General features: G+C 43.4%; 1 protein-coding gene across 12 annotated transcripts in view; it reads right to left on the bottom strand.

Annotated features, from left to right (window-relative positions):
• Nucleotides 1-6,393, bottom strand: part of obsl1b (obscurin like cytoskeletal adaptor 1b) — a 77,115-nt gene extending 70,722 nt beyond the window's left edge. For 10 of the 12 annotated variants that reach the window (XM_061226567.1, XM_061226569.1, XM_061226571.1 and 7 more), the window contains exons 1-2: nucleotides 6,064-6,393; nucleotides 3,140-4,251 (exon numbers count right to left, since the gene is read on the bottom strand). In XM_061226567.1, the coding sequence (XP_061082551.1) occupies nucleotides 3,140-4,154 (1,015 nt within the window). In that variant the 5' untranslated portion in view covers nucleotides 4,155-4,251; nucleotides 6,064-6,393. The remainder of the gene's footprint in view (nucleotides 1-3,139; nucleotides 4,252-6,063) is intronic. The other 2 variants (XM_061226578.1, XM_061226579.1) reach the window with 1 other exon arrangement.
• Nucleotides 6,394-16,878: the final 10,485 nt, after the last annotated feature.

Genomic DNA, 16,878 nt, shown 5'->3' with positions numbered 1-16,878 from the left:
CATGGTTTGGTATCTGTTAAGGCTCTGTTCCAGTGTTTGGTTGGGCCCCACAGTCTGGTATCTGTTAACGCTCTGTTCCAGTATGTGGATGGGCCCCACAGTTTGGTATCTGTTAAGGCACTGCTCCAGTGTGTGGATGGGCCTCATGGTGTGGTATCTGTTAAGGCTCTGTTCCAGTGTGTGAGTGGGCCTCATGGTTTGGTATCTGTTAAGGCTCTGTTCCAGTGTGTGAGTGGGCCTCATGGTTTGGTATCTGTTAAGGCTCTGTTCCAGTGTGCGGATGGGCCTCATGGTTTGGTATCTGTTAAGGCACTGTATAAGTGAGCAGTTAGCCTCTAAAATCATTCTGCCTATCTGCATTTATTCAACAGATAACTCAGCATATTTACCAAATTCATATTATTTTAATTTGAATACTGAACTGAAATTTGTATTCAATTCAGTTTTCTACCAATAGAAATATGCATTTGGTAAATCTATAACAATAACAAACATTTGTCATTGGATCTGAAGAAAAATGAGGGCTCAACTTTGAAACACCAGGATGTACAACAATCTGTAATCTGTACCTTGCCTTCAGCATATTATGCTCAATATGGAATACAAATGTAAAATGTAAAACTAATATTGTGGTTAATAAAAGCTCCAATTATTGCTGATTGCTCTTTATACCTGTTGTGTGTAACCTTGAACCCCCCTCCCCCACTCTGTGACAGTAGTGGTGCAGGTGTGTAAGATGAGCTATGCTGACAGGGCATCGCTCCGAAGAGGTTACTCTGGTATACCCCAAACCCCCCGACGTTTCCTTGCCCTGCATTTACAGGCCCTAGTGCTGCCCACCACTCTCATATCCCACTGCCTGATTCAGACGCTAAATTTAGCCACACATCGTAGGAGGCCAGTTGTCAGTACACATGTCCACTCTTAAAAAGGCAGAGCGCAATAGGGAAAGCTCAGGGCTGCTGCACGGAGCAGTTTGCTCAAGTACTATGTGTGTTATTTCACACCGGCTAATATACGTGTATATTACAGTATTTCACACTGACTAATTAATGTGTAGATTACAGTATTTCACACCAACTAATATGCGGGTATATTACAGTATTTCACACTGACTAATTAATCTGTATATTACACTTTTTCACACAGGCTAATTAGTCCGGTTATTTCACATAGAATAGTGTGCATATTACACTATTTCACACTGAGTAGTGTGTGTATTACAGCATTTCACAAAGTGACTAATTAATGTGTATAATACAGTAACTTGTCAGTAATATGTCAATAATGAAAGGGTTGGGCTTTTGATGTGGAATAATATTTCATGAGGCTTTTCCTATTGAAAAACCCTTTTCTCAACTTTTGAGAAAAAAAGATCTTACTACATATCTGGTGAGAATGATTTACAATGGGTGTAAATGATTTTCAGTACTATGCTAACCTAATACAGCACCACACCCATGCTGACGCAGTAACAGATCTAGTAAGCAAGAATACCCAGTAGGTACTAAGCTATGCTAATGCATTACCAGTCCCACAGAAACTTAGCTATGCTAGTTACCCAGCACTAAACTAACCTTAGATGACAAGGCTCATGTGAAATTAGCATGATATTGGCCATGAAAAAATATGAGCACTTTATTAGGTATTTATTAGATTTATTTTTCTGCTGTAGCCTATCCATATATATATATATATATATATATATATATATATATATATATATATACACACACATATATATATATATATATACATACATATATATATATATATACACATATATATATACACACACACCATTCTTTGCAAACTCCAGAGACTAGTGTGCGTGAAAAACCCAGGAGATCAGCAGTTTCTGAGATACTCAAACCACCCTGTCTGCCACAAACAATCATTCCTTAGTCAAAGTCACTTAGATCGCATTTTTCCCCCATTCTGATGGTTGATGTAAACATTAGCTGAAGCTCCTGACCCGTATCTACATGATTGTATGCATTGCACTGCTGCCACACAATTGGCTGATTAGATAATTGCATTAATAAGAAGGTGTAATAAAGTGCTCGGTGAGTGTATATAATAATGAAAGGCTGGGTAGATTATTCTTAATTTGAATTGATTTGTCATTGAGAAAGTTAAGCAACACCTTTTGGCTAAACTTTGGAAAGACTTTTAACATATTGCAGCGTTAGATAGGAAATACATAGTTTGAAAGTGACGCCATAATAGTATCAGTGAACCTGGCCATTTATCTGAGTGTATAGTTACCCTCCTTTCATTAACATTCTGAAGCCATTATTGAATTTTTGCTTATAAGAGTGTTAAAGCGCTACTCTGCTTGCGTCCTGCCTGCGATGTTGTGCTGTCTGCCAAGACTGTGGCTTAGAATGTTCCGTGAGCCATGCTAGAAACCCAATCTGCCTAACCACCCCCCCACTGAGCTAGCGGTCACATGGGCAGCCCCTAGACCTTTCAGAACCTAAGCGAGATCGCAGACTCTTTATCCGCTGAAGCGGCCGCCATCTCAACAAGCCTGGCTCGGTCAGGTGCCATTAGAACTCCCAGAGTGCATTTCACACAGTTCCGCCATCTCATTAATGTTCCAGCAGATTAGGGATTGAGATGTTTTGACACGGCAGGCGCCAAATAACTGACAGATTACACTGGCAGCTGGCACAGGAAAATGTTTGCATCCTTTAAGTCTCATCCGTCATTGCTGCTAGGATTATAGCGGCGCATTTACAATTATGAAGGCATCTCCATACTTACGCCCATGCATAGCACATAATGCGGTATTCAGTGCATAGCCTTAAGCCAGGGATCTACAATTCAATGCTGGATACCCGCAGTGTTTGCTGGTTTCTGACGTGTCCATGCACTTAGGTGCTAAAGTCATTGATTGAATACAGTCTACAGCCATGTTTCCAAAGCTTAAACTGACTGCTGATTGAAAGGTAATTAGCAGAGACTGTGACCCTTTACAAAAGGAGTTTAAGACCCATACACATATCGCCAAGCAATACCAAACAGTAAAAGTCCTGAAAATATATTTTTGGTGCTCTGTTAAGGCCTACGTTGGTCTGCCCTGGGTTGCAGTCTATTTTTTCATCACTAATAGAATTAACCATGTTTTTCTTACCTTTGACAGTAAGGTGGACAGCACTGAGTGTCTGCCCGGCAGTGTTGGATGCTGCACACACGTAAACCCCATTGTCCTGCTGCTTACAGTAGAGCACTTTGAGTGTGAAATAACCTTCCCGATCTTCGTACAACAGGTAACGTCTCCCCGACAAGATCACCCGGCCGTCTTTCCTCCAGATGATCTCCGGTTTGGGCTTCCCCGTCACGTAGCAGCGGAACTTGGCGTGCTTGCCCTCCGTCACGGCGAACATTTTCACTTTGGCCGAGTGAGGCAGGGGTTCCTCCCGCTGCCGACTGACCACCTGCCTGCCTCCTCTAGCCTTGCCCTGCTGCGCTTTCCAGTGCCCGTTAGCGTAGCCGTTTCGGGTGGCCTCCTCCTCGTGCCCTGGGCCTGCGTCCACCAGGAGCACGGCCCCCGCCAGCCCTTCCCCAAACTCGTTTTTGGCCTTGCAGGTGTACACCCCACCATCGGGGGCTCTGGTTTTGAAGATCTTCAGCTGGAACCAGCCCCCGTCCTGGTAGCCCACGCTGAAGTGCGTGCTCTCGAAGATCTCGTTGAGCCGCTTGCCGTCCTTCTCCCACACCACCTCGGGCAGCGGCTTCCCCCACAGCTTGCAGGAGAAGACGGCGTCCTCGCCCCGGCCCACCCGCGTGGAGAGCGGCTTGATGAGGAAGCGCGGCTTGTTCTCCTCCCTCAGCTCCTTCTCCTGCGCCTCCCCCTCCACCTTCAGTGTGGCCGCCGCGTATGTCTCCCCGATGCTGTTCTTGGCCTTGCAGATGTACTGGCCGCTGTCGTCACTGGTCACCCCGGAGATGATGAGGTTGTAGACGTTCCCGTCTTCAAACAAGCGGTAGCGGGCCTCGGGGTGAATCCGCTCGTTGTTCCGCTCCCAGATGACGGCGGGCCGGGGGTCTCCACCGATCTGGCACTTGAGGGCGGCGTCCGTGCCGCTCTGTACGATCACCGGCCGGGGGTAGGCCAAGAAGCGAGGCGCGCCGCCGAACACGTCCATCTTCGCTCGTTTGCAAGCCTCACCTTCCACAGGTTACAGGCATGTAGTCTCCCCCAAAAACCACCCTGTGCTCTCCTCTTCCTTTCACTGCCCAATGCTGTAGAAATACAAAAATGCATGTAAGCTGCTTACTATCACCATTTTATCCCATTATGGACTAAGGCACCTTATAGAAAAGCCTAGGAATCACAATGCATTTAAACGGTCATACGCTTTGAAAAATGATCAAATACAATGTGCTGGCATCACATCCGTCTGTTAAGGGAAATGTAACATGCAGGTTGCATCCACCTATAAGGGGTTAAAGGCACATTACCCGTTTACCTCTTTGCACTTATCCAAAAAAAGACTTGTTAGCCCTGTGCTTGTAAATTTGTTGGATATTAATTTACACCTGCTTTGGCAATGACAAACACCAACAACACAACAAGACTAGGTCATGAAAATGTTTATAGTTTGACTCATTTGGAACACAAATAGCTTTACTTTTAGCTCCCCCGTCTGATTTAGTGAGATATTCACAGGGATTAGAAAGCTCCCGAAGTCTTCTGAAGGTGGTTGGATTGCATTTTGTGCAACAACCCCATCCCCCACATCCCTGTGCTTGAGCCGAATCAGGAAGTCAGCGAGGAGGAGATATAACCGCCTTTCACAACACAGCGTTTGCAGCACAGCTGGTGCTGTATTTTAGTGGGAAAGAGCTTTAAATAGTCTGCCTAAATAAAGGCCTGGGAGAGCACTTGTGTCAGGTATCACAAAGCACCCCCTGGAACACACGTGCTCACACAAACACAGGCCGGCACAGCTTCGCTACCCCGGGATGAGAACTATGCCCACAGCCTGCCCCACCCGGGCTGGCTGATTGCCAAAATCTAAAATGCCCTTCTCTGGATTATTTTGGTTTTCTGTGTACCAAAAACAGAAAGAAACTCCCTCTGTCAGTAGAACATTTCTGATTTTCTTAGTTTTATCTGTTCTCAGAGGTTACCGTTACCCAGTTTCTGGATCCGACTTCATGTATCCCTGACTGCACTCTCAGAAAAAGTGATTCCAATAGGAACCCTGTGATTCCACAGAAGAAACCAGTCTAGTTAAAGGGTTCTTCATTGAGCAAAATGGTTCTTTGTCTGGGAGATTTCACACTTCACACCTATGATAGAGGGTTCTATAAATAATTATGAAGACCAGCCAAAGAACCATTTTTTTGGGGTACCTGCTAAGAGGACAACCCAAGCCAACGCTAGCTTCTCTTCACATGGTTCTGGTCCCTTTGACACACAGCTGTCCTGTCAGGGAAGACGATCCCGGGACAGGCGTCGTACAGCAGCGTAAACCATTCCTAACGCATGTCTCAGTTCCCTGTTAGACCTCGTAGAACCAGCAAGGCATATCATGCTTGTGGTATAAGGTGAAATCTGCCACCAGAATTATCCATGTATGTACATGGACTTGATTTATTATCAGGTGGGAGTTTATAATGAGATTAGTTGGTAGATTTGCTTTTACTTTTTAAACTGGCAGATATATTGAATTTCTGACTCCTACAGTGTCTATAACTCATCTGAAAATCATATCTGGTCAATCTGCTGAATCATTTCGCACAGTAAATGCATTTAACTGTAAAATCTAATACCGCCTGTCATTTTGAAAGAGCCTCAAAGTCTCTATGGCTCAGTATCAAGAATGGCAATGTAGGAGACCAGGAGCCGGCTGGAAAGCTCACAGGTCTGGTCATTCCCAAGAGGCCTATTCTTCCTCTAGCCAGGCACTCATGGAGGCTGGTCCCAGATCGCTGTGAGATTCCCACAGGGTCTAAGTGGAGATTAACCCCCGTCTCCTCTGCTCTGGTTTAATTAGAATGACCCCTGCCCCCTGTATCACTGCGCGCCGTACTAGGTATTTGACCTACCTCTCCGCAAACCTCAGGGACCGTCCTCAGCGTACATTCCACCACTCTGTGCGCTACGCTACTCTCCCACCGCTGGTTATAGTCTCCTGTCTGCCTGGCTGTCCGTTCAGGTTTGTCCTCCTCAAAGTAGTAATCCTTCCGCTCCCGAAAAAAAACACTCTCCTGTCAGTTCCTCTCCTTCGGTGCGCCCATCTTGCGAGGCTGCCGTGGCACGCGTTCTTTCGCTCTGTTAGATTTTGCGATGTTTTCGTTTTCTCTGACGGCCCCGCGGTCGGGTTGTGCTCCCTCTACTCCAGGCTCGCGGTCTCTGACACGCTCAGTCCTGAGACACCCTGAGTGTCATTGTTCATGGAAGACCGTTAAATGCTTTCGCAGCTGTTGCTGTCCCCTAAAAATACTGCCAGCCTCGATGACAGCAATGAAGATAAGATGGTCCTTCCATTCAGTTGCCTGCCAGGGCTAAAGATAGATCCACAGGCTGGTCCAGCACAGATTGCAGCTCTACTTGAAACTTTGCAGTAGGCTTGAAGCAGTCTTGAGACCCCCAGGACTTCTAGCACCCTGTTTTTATTATTTTTACGCCAATTCCCAGCTCTTACTTGGGGCCTGAATTCCGTTGGTTGATCATAGTTGATCTAAAGTTTGACTTCAGTACTTTTTGGTGCACTTTTTCATGAGATGGGCTTTCTATATGAAGCACTGTTTAAAGCATTGGGTGTTGTGTGTGATTTTGCAATGTAACTGGTTAAATCAATGTTTCTGTTTATACCACACCAGAATATTTCAGTGTCATGAAGTTCAGTTTCAGTCCAGCTAGGCCCATCATTTTCCTTACTCCCAAGAATGCATCTACTGCTGTGTGAATTCTAATTGGCTCTCTCACTAGCCACCAATTGGGAGGAACTTAAAACAATTTTAATCTAGATGCCTTGGTGGATTCTGTATAATAGATATTCTTCAGAATTTTGAATATAACACCTCTGGTGTCACCTTCATGGTGTAAGAATACAGGTGCTTGCTGAAACATGCCCGCCTGTCTGTATGTCAATCTGTCAGTCGGTCTGTCTCTTTGTCTGTCTGTCTGTCGATCAGTTTGTCTGTCTCTGCATCAGAGCTTCAGATGCCTGAGTTGTTCAGATGCCACTGTTGTTTCCCAGAATGCTGTTCTCAGTGTGAATCCACAGAGAAACTATTACAAATTAGCACTGTTAATACTAGCAAGGCAACACTGCATACTTACAATGAGGTCAGGAAGGGTTTGAGATTGGATGTTATTGTAAAAGGGTAATGAAAGTGTATAACTGTTATTATTCAAAGATTATAAAATAAATGTAGTGACAATATCTGAAAATTTGACAGTGAAAATGTTGAACAATGAATATCGGAGGGATGGAAATATTGCATTGCTTCTGTCCGTGCATTTTATTTAGTTATTTTTATTTATTTATATTTACATATATGAACCAGTTTATTTAACACTGTACACTGAAATATAAGGAGAAGACTAAAAATAATATGGTGTCTTTTGTTTAAGTATGATTCTGTTTCTCAGACATCTGTTATGGGAAGTGATTTGACTTAATGGTCAGGTTAGTGGGTGGTGCATAACTGAGTTCACCGTGGAGAGTTGTTGGTTATCTAGTGTCTGCTTTTGTGATAACTTATGTCAGAGGCATAAGTGGTGTTTTTTAAATTGCCTAGAAATTATAGTTTAGTGCTAAAATATTAGTCAGAGTAGGCGGCAGTGATTGTTTGGACTTCCATGTTTCACCAGCCCACCAGCCATTCTTTTTTTTTTGTTGTGTGTTTTGGGTGAGTGTTTATTTTCTTTCCCCCTGACTGTTGACTTATTTTCCATGACTATCAGGCTAATGTACAGCTTTCCCTAAGCTAGCTTGATTTTCAGGAAGGCATCTATGTGGCAGGAATGGCCCGCTCACAAATAACATGTTTTGCCTGATTTTGGGGTGAAACCAGGAGACCAGGGATTGACATTCTCCCAGAAGCTCACAAACTCCAGTGGCTACCGGAGGTATTGCAGCTTAGTATACATTTGACAGACTTTACCCTGGCAAATTTATACTACTTTAAATTCTAACATTTCTTCACACTGAACAAATTACTATCCAGGGACGACATTTTTTTTCAGGGCCGCACAGAAGATATACCATTTTTTAAAATTCCTTCCGGTTTAGGTACCCAGTGTGCAAAAAAACCGTGTCAGCCTCCATGAATTGGCTTCATTGAGCAGATTTGTACCATTGAGCATCTCCCATAGGAATCCATGGAACCGGTAAGCGGAAGCTGTCTCCAGTCCTTATATATCTCGGTGGGTGAAACTTGTGCATTTATATTAGCTGTTGGGACTACCTGGATGGCTCCCAGCAGTGTGGTTCTGGTTGTGGCACATTTAATTCTCACACCAATAGATACTGATGTGACAGGTCTGGTTCTCTGGAGACGGCGCTGAAGCACTGGAGCCAGTGACTCTCGGCTGTGTTCAGCCTCTGCCACCTCTCTTCTTTCAGCCCGTGGAAGTAATCCGACCCCACTGCGACCTGAAGCTGGCATCTCGGTGATGAAGCGATCGTTACTGCGTGCTGGGTAAAGCCTACTGTACGTTAGCAGCACCCCCTTTTTTTAATGTCCACTCGCCTCCTGAAGGAGTCATTTGCGAATACACACGGTTTCTGAGATAAGTCACTTAGATCAGCTGAACCTCTTGACCACGTCTGCATGCTTTTATGCATTTAGTTGCTGCCACAGGATTGGCGGATTAAATATTAACAAGCATTAACAAGCTGGCGTACAGGTTTACCTAATAAAGTGCTCACTGAGTGTATATTTAGTACATTTCTAGATGTTCTGTTTCCTACACAACTAATTAATTTTAAGGAAAGGAAAGTACGGTTCAAGTAAAGGCTGCTTTTTCAGCATCACAGGCCAATCATTCTGAGGGCAATTCTCCTTTAACCATATAGCTGTATAGAAGCCACAGCTGTGATGAAGCATGGATCAAACCAAATCATATATTAGTAGCAGTTAGGCTGTTTAACAAATATTATTATGAAACAATATGTTGTTCTGTGGAAGAAGGCATTATTTGCTGAGTAAAAATAGCATTTAGGGCAGTGGAGTTGAGTGTAGAGTGTGTGGCAGCATTCAGTGACCTTCGCACAGATATCTGTGTGACTAAGTGGCCATGTTGACGCCTGTCGCAACCAAACTCTGGAAGCATCCGTGTTTGTTATCAGCTGAATGTGCGCCTTTCCTGGTACAGACATTCCAAAGACTTGCTAAATGGCATTTGCCCCATTGCTCATGAGATAATCCTATGAGGTTCACTGCATTTGTTGTCTGGCTTGTTGCTTTCTTGTTGACAGCTAGGGGTCACTGTTTCAATCACGTTTTTGTTTCTCCTTTTCATGGATGGAGATTTTGAGATAAAAATTGGGCTCTCTTCAATTAGCATTCGTCCTTAATGTTGACTTAACATCACATTATACTTTTTCAGTTTCTCAAGTTTATTTTAGTGATTGATAAACCTGCCATATTGTGTTTGTGAAAAAAAATACTGTATTGTATTGTAGTTTTAAGTCAATTTACATTACATTTTGTGACAAATGTAATGCCCTGTCACACATGCAGCCACAGGATTCTTCATATAGTCCCCAAACCAAAAACACATTTAATGTAATGGAGAGTGGTCCCATGGGATTCCCTACCATCACAAATCAGTCATCCAAATAATGATATTAGCTCTTAGAAAAGCTCAGTAAATACCTTACAAGGCAATGCCGCTCCTCTATCTGAAAGTCTCATAGACATGTATGAATATGTATTCCATTGATCTTAATTCATTCATTTGCATTCATGCAGTAGAATATCCTGTGAGCATTCACTGTAAGTGCCCTTTTCGGTTACTTATAATTATTAGGAGTTACAGACAATGAATTCCGGCCAGTCGGTAACATTTCTGTACAGCATATAATGCAGTGAAGTAGAAGCTATTTAATTGTGGTGAAATGTGAATTGTTGTGCTTATAAACCACTTTTATAGCCCCACACTCACATAGCCCCTAAACAGCTTGCTGCGTTTACTTAATGGAAATGTAATTCCATTATTTTTATTTCCTCATCATCATGGCACGTTGCTAAATGTGGTTCCCATCAGATGCTAAAGCTAAAGTCACAATCCCACTATGACTGGTATATAACCTCTGCTAAGTTACTGTAATGAAATTTAACCCCCCCCCCCTCAACTTTTGGCCTAATGTAATATTTAACTAGTATGTGTCCTCACCGCACAGGGACTGGTGGGATGGGGTCACTATGTTGCTGCACAAGGAAACGATGAGCTCACCAGTACTTGGACAGAGAGTGTGTCCTCCAGTCAAGCTGACCTCACATACAGCTCTCCGTCTCCCCCTTCTGGTCTTTTATTTCACCCTTTGGATTGTTTATTTATTTAAAGTTTGTTTGAGAGCTTCATTGCATTCATTTGCCAGTAGTGTCTGTGACATCAGCATTAGAAGTGACAGGTAAGAACATTTTAATAAAATTTATTATTATTATTATTATTATTATTATTATTATTATTATTATTATTATTTATATAGCGCCCTCCAGGGCCCAAGGTTGCTTAACAGGGTTAAAAAAACAGCATGAAAAGAAAATCATACTACTGATGCATTCTAATGCTCTGTTTGTGATCTTTTGCCAAAAAAGGATTGAATAGTTAAATGGGAAATTCCTTCCTAAGATTTACTTCAGCAAATAAAGTTAATGCCTCAGTACCTCATGAGTCTGCCCACCGGTTACAATCTCTGTCCTGTTTTGTTTTTGACTGTACCTGTCCCCACAGGAAAGTCAGTGTGGCCTATATTTGCAAAACAATCTGTTATCAATCAGTTCAGAGCACCTTCCATTGGTGTGATGTCCCCCAAGGACAGATATTGGTTCTGAGGAGGGTTGGCAGCATTGAAAGCAAGGCTGTGCAGCAGTGCCATTTTGCAGGAGCTGTTCTCTCTCTGACCGGCCCAGGCAGGCCCCAAACATCCAGTCCTAGCTGCATTCCTGCGGAAGCCCTGTCCAAATGCCTCTCAGGCTCTTAGTTTACAGAGAAAATCTCCCTGCCAACAGTAACTGCCTTTGTCTGTGCGTATCCCAGCAGTGAGACAGGCAGGGCTGTGTGAGTATCCCAGCAGTGAGACAGGCAGTGCTGTGTGTGTATCCCAGCAGTGAGACAGGCAGGGCTGTGTGAGTATCCCAGCAGTGAGACAGGCAGTGCTGTGTGAGTATCCCAGCAGTGAGACAGGCAGGGCTGTGTGAGTATCCCAGCAGTGAGACAGGCAGTGCTGTGTGAATATCCCAGCAGTGAGACAGGCAGGCTGTGTTTATCCCTTACTGGTGAAGCAAGCAAAAGAACATACGCAGAAAAGGAACCGAGAAACAAGTAAAAAGAAAATGGTATAAAAATAACAATTAAACTAAACAATTATCCAGTGCAGAATTAAAGTGATTTCCAAGAACCCACGTGAAATTCCTGAGATGATGCAGCAGAAAATGATTGCGACAGGCGATGTTTATTCACCAGCATGTGCACTTAGGGAGAGCTGTACCGCCTGACACGTTATATATTCATCTTTATAGTGTTCTTTGCACTATATGTATCCCCATACATCAGAAAGCCCCCCACTCCAGTCATTTCCCTTCTGCACACCCTAACTACTATCCCCCCACCCCAGGCCCTTCTGGTAGGTCCTCTAAAAGTCCTGACGTTCTTGCCCTGATAAGGGAGCATCAACATTTCTATAACATAGCAGTAAGAAGAGATAAAACAGGGAGCCAAACTTAAAGGGCAAAGGTCATAGTGATATCTACTATGTATGTGTGCCTGTGTGGGTGTGCGAGTGGATGTTCATTTAATGTCAAGATTTGAGATAAGTAGAAACTGATACATACAATACATAAAATAACACACGTACACACACACACACACACACACACACACACACACACACATATACAAATATGTATGCTTGAATTCCAGCTCTCCAATTTGAGAATAAAAAACAGCAGGCCACACACCCACGCCACTGAACTCACTCAACATAAACATCTCTTGATTCTCCAGAACCCTTAAATGTTTATCACCAATTTGTACTTTGACTATTCTATGGACAATCTCCCTTTAATTAACCCTCTAAAAATGTTTACATGTTCCAAAGGACCCATGTGCCTCACGCGAGTGAACCAAATAGCTGCCCTTGCTTTGCCCAACACTATTACCATGTCACCATTCTATCATTAAAACATTTAAAAAAACCTCTTTCCAAAGGAATCATTCATCACATTACAGAAAATGTAATTGTTAGTTGTCCTGACTGATGAAAATTCCTGGGACATGAAAGTGACCATTATTCTTCATGGCATGTACAGGTATTTCAGACATACGATAATATGACATAATAGAGTAGATCCTTCTATCCACATTAGCAGAATTATTAAGAGCTCATAATTCAGCATAAGCGAGAGTACACACAGAGAACTCTCTCCTGAAGCGTGTGATGTTAGCAGCCCATGTCATCTACCAGACAGGATATGGAGGAAACCCCGGGACAAAATGCCGTCCATTCAACCTATGTGGAAGATCACTGTTGGACATCTCCTGAGTAGATAGAATGTTCATAAGATGTTGCATCATTTTGGCATCTGTGGTGTATAAATGATCAACCTGTGGATCCACCTCATCCCATCTGCCGCGTCTGTACCTGACATGGCTTCAAACTGACATTTTGAAGGACAAGGATTTTTTTATTGATTCCTCCATCCTCCTGTCCTTTCCTTGCTTCCTTGCCTTGTGTTCTTTGATGGGTGGGGGAAGGAGCTAGGAAGTGAAGCAAGCAAAGCAGGAGTGAAATAAGCAATTGGAATGAGCCTATGGTCCTCTTGGCCATCTGAATCACTCTGTCTCTGGGAGAATCCCTGGCCAGCTTCACGTTGCCCTGATGGGCTGCTGGCCACAGTCCTCCATGGTAAATGGTAAATGGTAAATGGCAGGCATTTATATAGCACCTTTATCCAAAGCACTGTACAATTGATGCTTCTCCATTCACCCATTCATACACACACTCACACACCAACGGCGATTGGCTGCCATGCAAGGCCCCGACCAGCTCGTCAGGAGCATTTGGGAGTTAGGTGTCTTGCTCAGGGACACTTCGACACAGCCCGGGCAGGGGATCGAACCGGCAACCCTCCGACTACCAGACGACTGCTCTTACTGCCTGAGCCATGTCGCCATGGCATGACTGGGAAAATCTATGTTTTAAGTAAGATAAGAATGGCAATACTGTTAAAGTGGGAAATCTGAAGAATGACTGGGTGCTATGTGAGTATGTGACATTTCTGTCTGCATGTTCATTTCACCCATAGCCGATGACAGCTTTTCCACAGAAATCCTGTTTAAGTCAATATTCCCCCTGGCTCAAACTAGAGTGACACAAACCCTAACTAACCCCTAGTTGCCAAAGGTACCTCTTTGCAGTGTTTGTTTTTTATCTATGAACTTCAGCTTTCTGTCATCAAATAGCTCTGGCTCCAACAAGTCGATTCCCACCTGTTATTTCCAAACCAGGAGTATGTGAGGTCATCACCTCAGATACATGTGTAAAGTAAGGCGGAAAAATGGGTTTGTAAAACTCATAAATTTGTGCAGGGTTGATGAACCACAAGCATAAAACATCCAGACAGTAATGACAGGCAGCATGCAGGCTGCAGTATCCACACAACACTCTGTCTCTAAGGCTGTAAATTTGGCCGACAGCAGTAATCAGTAACGCACATGGACAGAAGAGTTGATTGTTTCACAATAAGAATGTACCATGTATAACATCATTCAAAAGCTCAGGTGAACTCTCTATTCATGTGAACTGAGTTTAGGTTTTCAGTTAATGAGGCACTCATCCTGGAGAGCACTGTACATTTGGAACTTGTAAACTTCATTCGGATTAAGTTTATGAAGCTTGCATTCCTGTGGAAAAGACAGCTAATTTTCATCTCCAGCGACTTGTGTTTAAAGGAGTTTTAATAAGTTGGGCAGCCTTCTTTATATCCTCTTCCTCTGTGGCTAATGTGCTGGTTCTCCTGCTTTCTCAAGCAGTCGGTTCACTCCAGACAGTTGTCACCTGAATTAAATGTCTAGGTTAATGGCTGGTATCAAAGCCGACAGTCTTTGTGTGTCCCTTCATGATAAGGGGAAAGTAGATCAGAAACATCAGATAGAGCAGGGATCATCAAATCTGGCCATCGAATCAAATGAAGTCCGGCCTAGGTTTTCTTCTCTCTCAGGTAATTAACTGCTGTGTCAGTCCTCACACCTGACATGTAGATAAAGGGAGGGTGGAAACCAGCAGTTCTTGGCCCTTGAAGACTGTGGGCTCATTTCAATCACTTTATCTACTCCTGGCTCCACCCATCAGGAGAGATTAAAAACGTGGCAAGAAAATAAATTAAGTACAGAAAATGTCCTGAATGTCCTCGCTCTTTCAAACATCAGTACAAAGTCACGTCAGTTACAGATGTGTGGCCGATTGGGAGCGGTGGTCCACAGGTCGATCATTTATACGTTGGGCTTCTTGAAAAAATATTTTGGCAAAGGATATGCTGATGTATTATTGGTCAAAGGAAAGATTGGGAGTTACTTCTTAGAGGTCCTATAAGGGTTGTCCTTAAAGATGGTGGACCTCGATCGAGTAAGGAAAGGAAAAGAATGGAGAAAAATGAACAACTGGAATACGCCCCATGATTTGATTATCCCTGAGATAGAGTAAGGTGAAGGTGGTGTGTCGCTCTCCCGTTGGCCGCCGAGGGACGGGGTGTGGGCGGTGTATCTAATACTAGCTCTAATTGAATCAGACGGGGTCCAATTGGCTACCAAATTGGGAGAAAAAGGGAAAAAAATCGGATAAAAATTATAAAAAAAAAAAAAAGATAGAGTAACATCCACACTCAGGGCAAGGCAGTGCACTTGGTCACCACAGGGTGGCGATAAAGAAAAGGCTGATCAGTGTATTCTGCTTGGGCAGAGTAGCTTTTAATTTTCCCTACAGTGTCTGCGTCCATGAACCTTTTTCTGAGTCTGATAATATATCGTATTTGCTTGATACTTCAGTTTTCACTCCAGCATTAATTTGTGCTGCTCCTGTGGTTTAGTAGGGTGTTCAGATTGTGCAGTTAATTCAAGTAGCTCATTTTTCTCATGTGTACAGCATCTTGACTGTGAAAAGTTAGGGTGTAACTTTCAGCACAACTCCCATCTTTTTACCTGCACTAATTTAATAATGTTTGCCTAATTTAAAAAAAGTTTAAAGTGTTAACAAAACAGTGGTTTGTTTGGAGCTTAGTTGCTAATCTTCCAAATCTCTGCTGCTGCAGTTGGTGGAAGTTGTTAATTTTAGGTGGTGCGGTTACAGCCAGATAAGTGGCATCTGCACTACTGGACTTCCTGTGCTTTTTGTAATTAAAGCTGTTGAGAAGGGGAGGGGGGGTGAGGAGATATGGAGGGAGATAACAGTGGTTGAAAGGAACCTGGATCTTAAATGGATGCCTGAAGAACCTGGACACTCATAACCTGCCCCCCCTGGCAGAATATCATCCACTGTAGATGTGCAGAGAGTGGAAAGTATGCAGTATCTGGGGCCTGCGTGTGTGGACAGGACAGGCTACCTGCAATGCACCTGGAATCGGGCGAGTGGGATTCCAGGCAGAGGCTAACTCCACAGCCTGAGACCTGCTGGGTCTTCAGTAACATAATGTAGAGATCTGCTCATCCACTGCTGGGCTTCACCATGTCCTTTACAGGACCAGGGCCACTGCTGCCTGCCACTCAGGCCTGGACTGGATTAGTCACATTTCCACGCTCAGTGGTTTTTCAGCCTGTTGTTTTTAATGTCTTCTAAGGCCTAGTCTTGAAGTGGCCATTGTCACTGTCCCTTATAGAAACAGAATAGGCTTATTACATATTACAGCATATTTCAGCATATTACAACTTTACAAATGTAAAAATGTGATGATAGTTTATTTCGTCATTGCTGCAAATTATCCCTCAACTATTCAAATTTCTGGATAATACCACCTTTTGAATGATTACACTGTGTGTATGGTGATATTAGTATAGTTATTTACCATTTCTATCTTTGGAGTTGATTTTCTCATAACCTGATTTTGGATGATATTACATGACTCTGTATTATTCTATTTTTCTCAGTGCATAGTCATGCTTTCATCATGAAACTTTGCAGACCTTTACTCCATGTAAGGGTTCTTGAGCCAATCATTTTCTTGTTATAAGCTTTAGGGGCAGGTACAGCATCACAAATATCATTATTAGATGCTGAAATTTGATAATTTGATCATTAATTTACATATTTTGTTGGAATTTATCTTTTCAAGTCCATACCTCATGATAATTGAAGTATGTTCCTCTGAAATGATCTGGAAGACCAAATATGCCTTTTTGGTGGAACATAACCTGACATGAGGAGTACCGCATCCATCTGTGATATCTGTCAGAAGCAGTGCAGAAGCGAAGCGGTGTAGAATTCAGCATTCTCGGTATTCGCATCTCCGCGTTGGGAACACGTCACTCTGACATCTCCTGGGGGCAGAACATTCATCACCTGCCCATTGACCGTTTTCCCCCGAAGTGCCCTAGTCTCCTCCATATCGGAATGCAAGCAGGGCCTTGTCTGACATTTGACAGAATGGAGAGCAGTGACCTGAATGGAGCATTCTGGGATATCTGAACAGGGC

Source organism: Conger conger, chromosome 17 (assembly GCF_963514075.1).
Source record: "Conger conger chromosome 17, fConCon1.1, whole genome shotgun sequence".
Lineage (NCBI taxonomy): Eukaryota > Metazoa > Chordata > Actinopteri > Anguilliformes > Congridae > Conger > Conger conger.
Note: the sequence above shows the minus strand (reverse complement) of the source record. Positions and strands in the feature narration are given on the sequence as shown.